General features: G+C 35.5%; 1 protein-coding gene across 7 annotated transcripts in view; it reads right to left on the bottom strand.

Moving 5' to 3' along the window:
* Nucleotides 1-12,554, bottom strand: part of TCF12 (transcription factor 12) — a 177,246-nt gene that overhangs the window by 65,147 nt on the left and 99,545 nt on the right. For all 7 annotated transcript variants that reach the window (XM_076348256.1, XM_076348260.1, XM_076348261.1 and 4 more), the window contains one exon: nucleotides 10,433-10,497. In XM_076348256.1, the coding sequence (XP_076204371.1) occupies nucleotides 10,433-10,497 (65 nt within the window). The remainder of the gene's footprint in view (nucleotides 1-10,432; nucleotides 10,498-12,554) is intronic.

Raw genomic sequence — 12,554 nt, 5'->3', positions numbered from 1 at the left:
TCATGTATATGGTATGGAAGCTGTGCATCTCCTCTCCACACAACCAAGAGTAAAACCTCACTCGCTCTAAGCATCAAGTCAGAAAATGCATAACATAATGAGGGTTCTAAAACTATCATTAATATAGCAACCAGATAATTGTTAAGACTTAACATGGAGGACTTACATGTTTCACATACGATCAAATGAAAGCTAAGTCCAGTACTAGGGTGCTAGTAAATGGATAGACAAGCCCAGTAAACATCTTAGGCTACAATCTCCTCCCTTTAATAAATGTTATCCTTCTCTCCCTGCTCTTTAGAAATCTGTGCCATCAAGAGCACTATCATCTTGAAAAGCATTCCACAACGCAACTGAAACCAATGCAAGTTGGATGGTTTCGTTCCACAGAAGAGGAATCAAAATGGCAAATCTGTCTTGCACTTCTTTCCATCCACTGACTATCTGCTCAAGCTACAGTCTCTCCTAGCCCATCCCAGGCAGCAAATGCTAACTAACAGGTTGCTTACACCACTCTTCTCTCCCCCTTCCCAATTCTACTTAGGGCCTGTATTCATCTTGAGAGCAGTAATCTGTGCAGATGCAAAGTTTGGGAAAGGACTTTATCTCCCTGCAAAGTAAGAAAGGAAGGTAAATGGGGGCTTAACATACTAGAGTCGTTATAGACAAAAGGAATAAACACTTCAAGAAAATCCAAAGGGCCATCCAGCTCATTCAAACAGACAGGTATGGCTGGGAGAAGAGAACTGAGCTAATCTTTTCCCCATCCTCCAATAACACCATAAACTTGTAATTGAGAAGCACCCAGCTCTGAGGCAGTAAGATTAGCTGGAGACAAATAGTAATTGGCCAAAGAAACTGTATCTGCACTCCATGGTTTAACATGCTTTTTACTTCCCTATGCAGCAATGTGTAAGATACTATATATATATTGATTTAAAGGATATTCATTACCTTAAATACAGTCAAACACAATCAAAAATTAAAAGGAGGCAAGAAAATTTGCCAACCCTAAATAGTGTGAGAAAGAGAAGGGCAAAGAGAAGTAACAGTTTGCTGCTTAAGACATTCAAAATGATTCCTTGCAGAACTGCTCCCCTTTTATAAATAGCATCCTTCTTCTCCCAACTATAACTAATTCCTAACACCTGCTACCCACTTCATTCCGGGGGGATGTCTTTCCTGATTAACTTCAGGTGGTCACCTCCAGCTCTGGGAAGAGAAATGTAGCCTGTGCCCAGTACATTTTTACTTTCTAAAAAGGTTCTGCAGGCTCCTTATCTGCTGAGAGACAGGAGATATTTTCCCAATAGCACAAATAAGTAATTCACTTCTAATAAATCATAATCAAGAGAAAGTTAACATTGCTTGATTTTACTTGAGAAGTAAAATGAAGCAAAATACACTCAGGTTTGGACATTCCATCTGCTCTTAAACTATATATCCCTCTCACCATCCAACCTTTTAAGACAGTATCAGCTGGCAGAATCCAGTCACTGCTTCAGTTAACATTGTGTCAGCCTTTCCTTCAGAAGCCACGTTTCTTAGAGATTGATAGCTCAGCTGTAAAGATCTGCTTTGGGGAGACACCTGATATCAAAGGTGTCAGAGAAGAGGAGATTAAAAAGAGAAAATTTACAAAATAAAATCAGTTTGTCAGCTTTAAAGTTATATTGGTATTAAAAACCCCACACATGTGCAAGTCTTAAAATTTTTTTATACTTCCATAACTCAGTATTACTTGGATTTAAATAGACATTATGTTCTCCATACTGTTTCTAAAACTGTGGGAGGAAGGAAGAAAAGCAACTGATGCCCCCGCTTGTAGTCTTTCTAAGGCCCAACAGATAAGAAAGGTCCATAATACCATGTATTTTTCTGCCTCATTGGAAAGATCCATCTAAAGCATCTTCAAACACACTGCCAGCAGCGAACAGGAAGAGCTTTCTTGCTGTTAACAGATACATTAGTTTAAAAAAGACAAACAAACAAAAAACACACCCTTGTGGGTCCATAGCTGATGCAATCTGACATCTTTTATTAGCACCAAAGTAAACCCTAAAATTTTTTTTTAAAACTACAAAATGGTAGCCCCTTTATAGCACCTATGCTTTTTTATAATTAGCATGTCTAAAGTATTCATTTTTTCCCTTATTGTACACAATTACATTGAAGTGCATATTCTATATATATGTATTTTTTATTATTTTTTAAAAGATCTAATTTCAAAACCTGGATGTTAAAAAAAAAAAAGCCTGAAGGGATCTGAGATGCACTAGCTACAAGGTTTATCTTAACATTCTCCAGAGAGAATTATCCACATTCTAGCATCCCTTTTGCCACAATATTACTTCCTCTACTGTCTACCACTTAGGTGTGGTCTAAATATGCTTATTTCCAATCATTCCTGAGACAAGCTATTTACATTTTTCTATTAATTTAAACCCTTTCATTAGTTCCCCCCCTTTTTTTTTAATCTTTTCAGTAACACTACAATATCATAGGAGCAGATGGCACATCCTCAACACAGAATAACCGTCTAATTATTTCTCTCAAGGAAGCCAAGTAGGGATAGAGACAAGCAATAAAAAAAGTTTCAGGATACGAACAGAATTCCTACAGGAAGAAGTGAGAACTGCAGAACTCTGAATGTGTGCAAGAGGGCTTGCATATGCAAACTTCAGGCATACATCAGGTTATCCAAGAAAAAACTATGAAGTACTCACGGGCCCTACAAAGAAACACCCAATATATTTGTTCTACATTGTCCATTACTTCTTTCATCTTCCAGCAAGACATGTAGTGCTCACTATTTATTCTTTGACGTATAATGCCATGGTAAAGCGTGTTAGTAGTGGTCTAGTACAATGGCCCTTTTAAAGTACTGAATTGTTAAAAACTTAGCAAAGCATCCTAGGAGCAACTGCAGAGACATGCTGCCATGCTGCTATTCGGGGGCTACACCTGCAGATTGAGAAAGATTTGTTTGGAAGCTTTCACACACATTTGAAGAACCACCACGTTTTAAAATGCGATGTGCTACAAATACCTTTTTCTTCTTTGACTCACACATTTTAAGTAACTTCTCAGCTGTCAGATACCACTAAAACACTACTCTATCCCACTATTCACAATTGCTCATTTCTTTCACTCTCGCCACTTCCAAGTTTGTTGTTCTTACAAAACATGTATTTCAAATTACATTTTTCATACTGTTCTTTGCTTTTCCATTTTTGTCAGTAAACTCGTTTCTGCTTCCTACATACATTTTATACACTCTTACCTCCTAACATTCACATTTTTGTCTGTATGCTTATTCTTCCAGCTGTTTAATGTTACCTGATGCTTTACTAAAAATTAAAATCAGGTAATCTTCTCCATTATACTGTATACACATCTTACAATTATATAGTTCATGAACATATTAAAAATACTTTTAAGTTGGTGCTATTCAGTTCTATTAATTTTTCTCTATGCAGCCAGCTGGTATCTACATCCTACTACAGACACATGTTTTCACTCTTGCTTGCATATTCCTCACCACCTCACCAGTAACACAAAAAAGTTGCCATTTTTGCCTATGCACAATATGAGCGAGCTTTTATGTTCTCCCTAGACAACTCAAATTTCTGGAGTTCTACTCTTATTACACTTCTTCAACCTGTGAGATAGCTGTTAGAGAGAGTGTGCTCCAAGATACTACTTTCCCCAGCATTGCAGGATTGTTCTTTAGATTTGCGTTCTGCTCAAACTGCTTTGAAGTCTTTTTAAATTTGAAAGAGGCAAATTACTGACTACGCAAAGGCAAAGTAACATACGCTTGCAAACATTTCGTTTGCCAAAGTGATCATCTGTTAAATTGCCCAAGAAATTGGTGCTAAGCACATTTTTTTGGGTTTATTTCAAAGTTCTTAGAGTGTGTTTGTTAAGAAGCGACTTAAAATTTTTTTTGCATAAAAATAAAACAAACTTTTTAGTCTGTGAAGGCTGTAACAGCTAATAAATACAGTTTTTCCATGCTTGTAAATTTATTCTCTAATACATTGCTAAATTTGCAGACAACAAGATGCAAACCTTAAAAGTTCCACATTAAATTGTGAAGAAAGTTGTTCTTAAGTCAATAAACAAAGAAAGGTCACAAATTTTTGCTAAAAAGCCAACAGTATGAATTCCAGTTGCTCAATAGTTATACTGTATTAAATTCTGTAATATTTTTCAGCACAAGCGAGTCAGGCATATACAAATCTAGCTTTCTCTGGCACCCAGATGAGGAGAATGTTTCTATGTTGAATCACAGCAAAGGTGGAAGATGGATGAGTTTGTTCCAACTTACTTTATCAGTGAGAAGTCAGCTAATTTTTTCTCCAAGGTACTACCCAAGTAAGAGCATATATTTGAAGTAATTTAAGAAACACAAAACATGCTCTGAAGATGCACAAAGGCCACTACATCTGTCTTAATATTCCAGTGAAACATATTGTTTTTTCCTGATAAAGAAGAAATTGGTAAATCCTGAAAAGTTGACTGAAATTTGTCTTAATATGTTTACTTGACGTATATTCCCATAAGGAGCACTAAGCATGGTGCTAATGTGCATAAAACGTTACCGTCATACTGCAAAATTCAGACTAATTTAATAATGCCTGATGTGCCTTACATCATGTTGCAATGATGCAATAATACGCTGCTAAATGAGTCACCTCACATTAGCTTCACAGCAATAGCAGAGCTGACAGCTATTGAAGGGAAAATGGTGTAGCAATATTACTGGAAACATTGATGGACCAGCTTTCTATTGTATTTTTTTTTCTTCATCCAAAAAATAAAGATTCTGAAGCAGCCTTATTTATCACCAACGTGCACAAAACTTATATAATAATAGCAGCAGAAATGAGTTAAAAATCCATCTGCCACTACTAAATAAAATATATATAGTATACACAGTATCATGTAAATTCTTCATATATTCTCTACGTAGTACTATATTTCATACTGCATGAAATATATAGTAGTATATGTATATATCATATACTATAGAGTAGTATATATTTTATGCAGTTTTATACATATATAATTTTACATAGACTAAGTGAAATGTATTTAGTAAATATAATCTATAGCTCCTCCAGCATTCATGTATTCTACAGATTTATCAATTAAACTTTTTTCTAAATGGTTTTGATAACATTTAAAGTGTCCCATCATCATATAGAACATACAGATTAGAGAGTTAGAAAAATAAAGTAAATTAAGGTATGTCTCTTTATAGAAAGGTTACACTTTAAACAAAAACTGGTGAATGCCTCTAGTTCTTGCCTAACATCCATTACATTTAGCACTCGATTTTATCTCCTTTCTCGCACGTGGGATAGTATGCGGACTTGAAATTATTATGAAGGGAGGGTAAGTGGGTTATCTCCACATGTCAAAAAATCCATAATGTCTATTTTTTGTGCATGATTGTTTAGAATTAAAACAGAACGTTAAGGCGGAAGTCACAAATAATTTACTATCTTCAGCCTAGTGATGCCAGGGGGGAGAGACAGACATTGCCAGGCACATGAGAACAGGCTCTGTTAGGCTAAAGGAGCATTCCCCCCCCCGCCTCTGCCAATTAGCTGGGGCACTTACAGGCTCATGGGGATAAAGTTAGCTTCTGTGAAGACCCACAGAAACAATTAGAAGAATTAGTCTAGCAGCTACACATGTATTGCACATTTATCTCAATTTCACTTTAAAAATAGTGCCAATTCTTGGCTCTCAGAGCTCAGACCTGTCAAAGCAATGTGCAGTGACAGCTGCGTACCTTTTTGATGATACTGGAAATGGGAGTCATGCATTCAATACCTGAAGTCTAATCTCGTTTCTTTTACATAAGCTACAGTTTTCAGTATTAAATTACACAAATGTAAAGAAAACCGTTTTTATTACAAGAAGCTTTCTGAAAACTTAATCTATATCTGATTTAAGATTTGTGAAAAGATGCTCTTCCCAAATCTGCAATTACACAGCCAAAAGGAATGGTAGAATTCCCCCCCCCCCCCCCCAAATCACAAACAACCCCTCCTCCTCCAATTCAAAGACACAAATAGAGACTTTGTGTCAAGCCATGTAGCACTGCATTTCACTCTGATAGCAAAATATAGTTTTTACATGTCTTCTAAAAGCTGCCAATTCTTTGTCCAGGTAAGAGTTTTTGACATTCATCTAAACCAGCTCTGCATAAGCCTCGATTTGTCATCTTACCCATCCACTAAGAGTCTATATACTCTATGAAACATCGGAGAGAAAAAAAGGCAGTAAGAGCTGAAAAGGTGCAGAATATAGCGAAGACCTGTCAGAATGAGAAAGAGTATGCAGTAAAGTCCAAATAAAGCCAAAAAAGGAAGAGGATTCAGAACTTGATTGCAAAGCACTAGACAAGCACAGGTTTTAGTGTAGCACACAAACATACACCATTAACCTTATTAACACTAAACCACATTAAAAACACAGCTTAAGACAAATACAGCTACTTTACTCAACACTGTTATTTGCATGAATGGGCCCAGTGCAAAGTGCTATACTCTAGGATGCTCCCTTTTGGCTTGCTTAAAACACCCGATGAAAATAAAACCTGAAAGTATGCACTTCTTGTTTGGTAAAATATTCATAAATTAGCTATATTTACATTCTTGTGACTAAATGTTATACCTGAATCACATTTCTTTACCTAAGTTGCTTAGATTTTTAAGCTACGTTGAAAATCAATCACGCTTAAACTTCTACAGCCTAAATATAAAGCCTGTAGGTAGCTAACAGTCCTTACAAATCACTGCTTAGATCATTTTCAGTAAAGGGTGAGAAGCGATAGTAAGAGTCTTAAGCATTTCAGTTTACAGATGTCTTGAAAATTTTCATTCCAGCCCTCTGTAAACTTACTAGGAAGTAAAAATTAACACTCATCACACATCCGCACCAGGTTATTAATACCATTTACACCAATGACATATGGCAAAAACTTTGGTAAGAGAAGAACAGGTTAGAGAGTATTTGGAGAAGTTACGTAGTTTCAATTCATCTGTACCCAATGAGATACTCAGAAGACTGGCTCTTGCCATTCTTGCAATTTCAGAAACCTTAGCCACTGTCTTGGAAGAGTCATGGTTCGGAGAGAGTGCAGAGACCAAAAAAGAATGGGGTTGGTTTGTTTGTTTCAGGGAGGAACAAAAGCAGTGGCTTCTAATTCCTCAACAATTTAAATTTCATTTTTTTTGAAGAATACTGGAATAAATAGACTGCAAATGCCAGAAGATAACGAAGAAGTGATATGGATTCAGCTGGAATAAACGATGTAAAACCAATCTCACTTCCTTCTCAGATAGCATAAGAGGTGTTTTAATAAGGCTTTTACTACTTTCACATTTCACAGGTGAACTAAGGAACTGAGGACAACTAAAACTACTGTTGAACACAGAGTGTAACTGTTTAAAAAACAGTAGCTGGGAGTTCATGATCAACACTGAGTGAATGTATTAACTGAGACTTTACAGGCGTCTGTTTTGGGCATCATTCCACCTCTTAATAAGGGACTTGGATGAAAAATGAAGACCACATTTACTAAATTCACAAAGCAAATAACCCAGGAGCATCTACAAATGCAGTGCAAGCCTGGAATTCAAAATTGCACTGACAAATTTAGAGAAGGTAGAAGCAATGTGTTAAGAAGTAAATACATTCTTGCACATGGAACCTGTAAACTGAAAAATATAGGCTGAGGAATGACAAGTTGGCCAGCAATACCATAAGAAGGTACTGGGAAATTTTAGACCATCACCAATCAAACAAGTATCAAAGATTGGATATTTGTTATGAAAAATGCAAATACCACACAGCAAAAGATTAACAGTATTGTCAGAAAGATCCAGGAAATTTCTTTTTGCCATAACGGTAAGGCCTTAGATGAGGTATTTAACCTAGTTTAAAACACTGGAATACCCTAGGGTTGTGAACCTTCTGGAGAACGCCTACAGCAGAGCATAAGCTTTTCTACCAATATTTCAACCTGAGATAGACCCTCTTACATATCCGCTATTAAAAAATATACCTGCACTATATTCTGCATTATACACACCAATGTAAAAGTTAACTCCATTTACATCTTCTCTTTTCTAAGGACTCCTTATCATCTTAATCTACTGAATTTACAGCCTCTACAGACTTAAGAGTACAGATTCTTCTCCGTGTCCACTGTCTGTAGGACAAGAGTTAGATGCTTTAATTACAATGATATTTAGATAAGGCATCACAGAAACTTTTTAAGAGTAAGTACATTTAAGTAATAGAAAACAAAACCCAGTGTGGTCATGCAGTCTCCTCCATCTCTAGAGGGTTTTAAGAACTGACTATATGAGCATCTGTCAGGGACAATGCAGCTGATTCTTCATTTGGATTGTCAAAATGACCTCTCAGGATTGCTTTCGACCTTCTTCTCTCTACGATTGCTTTCAAACACTGTAGCTACAATGAGAGCTGTACTTCAGGCACTGCCATGGATTTATGAAAAATACAAAAAACCCAAAAAGATTCAGAAATCCCACTATGTTCCAAGTTAGCAAATTATTTCAAACACTGTCAGATTTAACTGATAAGACCAAATTAAAGTACAAACTGTAACTTATCACATAAATTTAAACTGAATTAAAATTTAATTGAAAGTTATTATCATTTTCTATTATCCTGAATATAAAAACAAAACAGATTTACATATAACAACATTTTTCCCATATACTAAAAATTTTTAAGAAAGAAGAAACTGTGGGAGAGGAAATAGTAGGAAGCATATCAAAGGAATAAACAGAATCAGAAGTGATGTTAATAGAAATAAATATGTATAAGATTTTTGCTTTAAAATAGCTACATGTAAAAAATTAATATTAAATGGTCTAGATATAAACAATTAGGACATATAAAAGCATTTTCCTCAGTGAGAAACCAAACAACAGAAATTACACTCATTACCACAAAGCAAAACAGAATTTTATGCAAAGTTAACATAAACCCATTTTCCAATACAGAACATTAACTTAATGAAAGAGTAACGTGGAAATTAATTTGCTTCCAAACTAATGTCAAATTCAAGTTATTATATTTAAACACAGTACATACAGAGTTATTTGAACAATAGTAATAACACTAATACAATGTTTTACTGTCTAGACTAGCAATAATGTGAAGCCCATAACTTGAAGTTAAAGAGGTATACTGCTTTTTGTGAGAACGTTACTGAAAGCTCACCCATACAATTACAAATGGGTCTTTGTTCGTCACATCTGTGTTGCAGAGAAGTAGTAAAGGCTGTGAGAATGATCCTTTCTTAATAGGGGAAGTGATGTTAGGACTGCGTTGCCACATGGTGCTGCCCATTCACACTTCCCGAAGTTAAAAGACTCAAAACCAAGACATCAAACTCGTATGCTAAGTTTTACCCTTCAGAAGAAAGATGTTCCTGAAAATATCACAGTTCAAAGCAAACAGTCTACTTACAGTAAAATTAGAAGATTCCTCTCTGAGAAAACAAGACTAACAAATTCATTTCTTAGAATTAAAACCACAATATATTAGTTATTTAAATCTTTGTCAACAAATACTGAGTGTAATCAAATGCTAATTATACTTTTTAAACATCCAAACTTCCTGTACATTCAAAACAGACTTTTAAACAATGATCAACAGAGTATTCTTAATGTGGCTCATTAGAAATAACATGGAAGAAATCTTCACTCTAAAATGAAGATTTAGAGACGTAAAAAGAAAGTTTTCTTAATTAAAAAACACATAATGAAAAGCACAAAATAATACAGTATTACACTGGATAACCTAATTGTTAAAAGTTGAAAACCCTGTAACACTGTTTTCCTTAAAAAATGCACATGATCTCCACTAGGAGTAACAGTTAACTAATTAACTATATTCAGCAATTACTGGTATTTTTTGACAAATTATATGTGAAAAATCTGAGTATCACAGACTAATCATGATGTTCAATCAGTACTGGTCTGCAATTCTGTTTGCAGACTTGGAGAGAGGAATGAGTAACTGCAAAGGGTAAGAAAACTCATTTCACGATGATCTGTAGGAAAGATGTGATACACACAACTGAAGCACATTGCTCAGTATGTTCAGACTAGTAAAAATCTCCCTTTTACTAAAAACATAGGACCTCATGCTCATGAGCTACAGAGCCAGTTCCACTTGCACATCACAAAAGTATCTCCTCTAAGTGGATGTATGTAAGTGCAAGGCAATTTGACCACACAGAACCCAGAAAATTTATTCTGCAAATTGTGGAACACATTCTTGTTTATTATGTTTGGTAGTCTGACACATTCAAGTAACAAACCAAATTTTAGTTCAGATTATTCCATTTGCTTTCAATCATCTTTATACTTACTTGACAGCCTGGTAACCCCGTATCTCTACCATACAATGGAAATGGACCTCTATCTGAGGTTTTTCCTATAAAAGAAAGACATTTGAAATTAGGTTCTTTTTAAAATCTGCTAGATACCTGCATCAGTTGTCCTTATATAGGCAATTCAGAAAATCTGTTAGCATCACAGTAAATTTACAAAAATTAAGTTGCATGAATAAAAGTAGGCTTTTATATATCTGCATTTAACACACTCAAAACAGCACTACTGTAATAGATGACATACTTACCTAATTCCACTTCTTACGTAACTGACCAGTAAAAAAGAACTACTGCAATTTTTTATTGCTATAAAATATCCCTATCAGTATGTTTAAATAAAAAGAGCAAAGGTCCAGCTTCACTTCCATTATCAATGAGCAAAGGTAGAGATAGTTTTAGACTTTTCTCCTTCCTACATGAAACTAACACATAGCTGGTATCGTCCTAGCTGACAAATATACTAAGCAGTAAAATAAAACCAACAAAACCACATGAAAAGTGAACAAAAACTTCAATTCAGACCAACAAGAAAACCCACACCAAACTTAAACCATGGCTGAATCATTCAGCTCTTGACACTCTTCCCTTAAATCCTTAAAAATCCTTTCATTTCATGTACATTCCAGTTGGGTACAAAACTCAAGCAATACAACTGGTCAAGACAGCAAAACAGACTCTTCAGCCACATATGCAGTATTTGCCTGTAGGTAGCACATACTGAACATAGTGCCTTGTGCAGAGCAGCTGCCCTCTAATGTTGCTGTATGAGGTCACAAGACATTAGCAATATATTTGTCAATTCCAGAAAAACTACTTAGTGCTGTATTTGTTGGTTATGCCACCAAACTGGCATGTTTGTATATTAAAACTCAGGGTGAAAGTTCTCCAGTAGGGCTCAGAAGTTTATCAATCAACACTTTTTAAAAAAATCTTGACTAGGAGACTCTGTTGAACAATGTCAAGAATCAGACAGTCATCAAGTATGTGCGTAACAGAAAACACCAAGTGCATATGCCTGCCCTAATTATGACACAGTTAGAGCTAAGAAACACCCCATAACACCACTCAGAGTCTTATCCAAAGGTAAGCATTATAAACCATGATACCTATCTATTTGAAAATGAATGTCATCTTATCCAGCTAGGCATTCCCTTTTCTAAACAATGTGTGTGTCATCCAGTCCTCATAAGAAAATTTCTTTACTGAAAGAGTGGTTAAACATTGGACCAGGCTGCCCAGGGAAGTGGTTGAGTCACCATCCCTGGAAGTATTTAAAAGACGTGTAGATGAGGCGCTTAGGGACATGGTTTAGTGGGCATGGGGGTGTTGGGTTGATGGTTGGACTCGATCTTAGAGGTCTTTTCCAACCTTAATGATTCTATGATTCTAAGAAGAAAAAGTAGCCTTTCTTACACACTCCCATTTCAGTGATAAAGAGCTCCATGCTATTGCAATTGCACTTCTAGAACAGGACTTCCTTTGCTTTTTCCGATTTTCTCTCTTACTACCAAAAATCCCTAAATGTCATTTCATAAGAGGAAAAACTAAAGTATGCTTATTGTTCATTTAAAAAGGGCATCTTGTGTATATTAGTAGAGAGGAAGAGGAAGTTTGAATCTCTTGGAACAACATCTCTGCAAGATTATCATCTTGATAACTACAGGTAGCCTGGTCAACAATAGTTTGCTTGAAAAATGGCAGCTCTGCTGTAACAAAGGAAGGAAAAAAGTTAACAGTTTTCTGCTGAAGCAGTTTGCCACTAACGACTATCGGGCACCAAGCAAATAAAATACCTAGCATGCAAAATTATATGAAGTAGCATGAATCATGCTGTTCATATTAAACCAGACTCAGCATTTTCTTTCCAGAAAATGAGATTCTTATACCACATGATAAACAACTTCGACTGAAGTATGCAGTATTCCAGGCAGGTTTTAAAACAAAGATTTGTACAAGAGTCAATTACAGAGGCTGGAAAAATTATGATTTAAATTATGGTTTGTGTAGCAAGCAAGAAATTGTTAGATAAGAATGCATAAAATCATGTTATTTAAATGTTATCACTTAAAAAGTTTGGCAGGTTCATACTAAAGGAAAAAAG

Source organism: Aptenodytes patagonicus, chromosome 10 (genome assembly GCF_965638725.1).
Source record: "Aptenodytes patagonicus chromosome 10, bAptPat1.pri.cur, whole genome shotgun sequence".
Classification (NCBI taxonomy): Eukaryota; Metazoa; Chordata; class Aves; order Sphenisciformes; family Spheniscidae; genus Aptenodytes; species Aptenodytes patagonicus.
The sequence above is the reverse complement of the archived record's forward strand: the minus strand, read 5'-3'. Positions and strand labels throughout refer to the sequence as shown.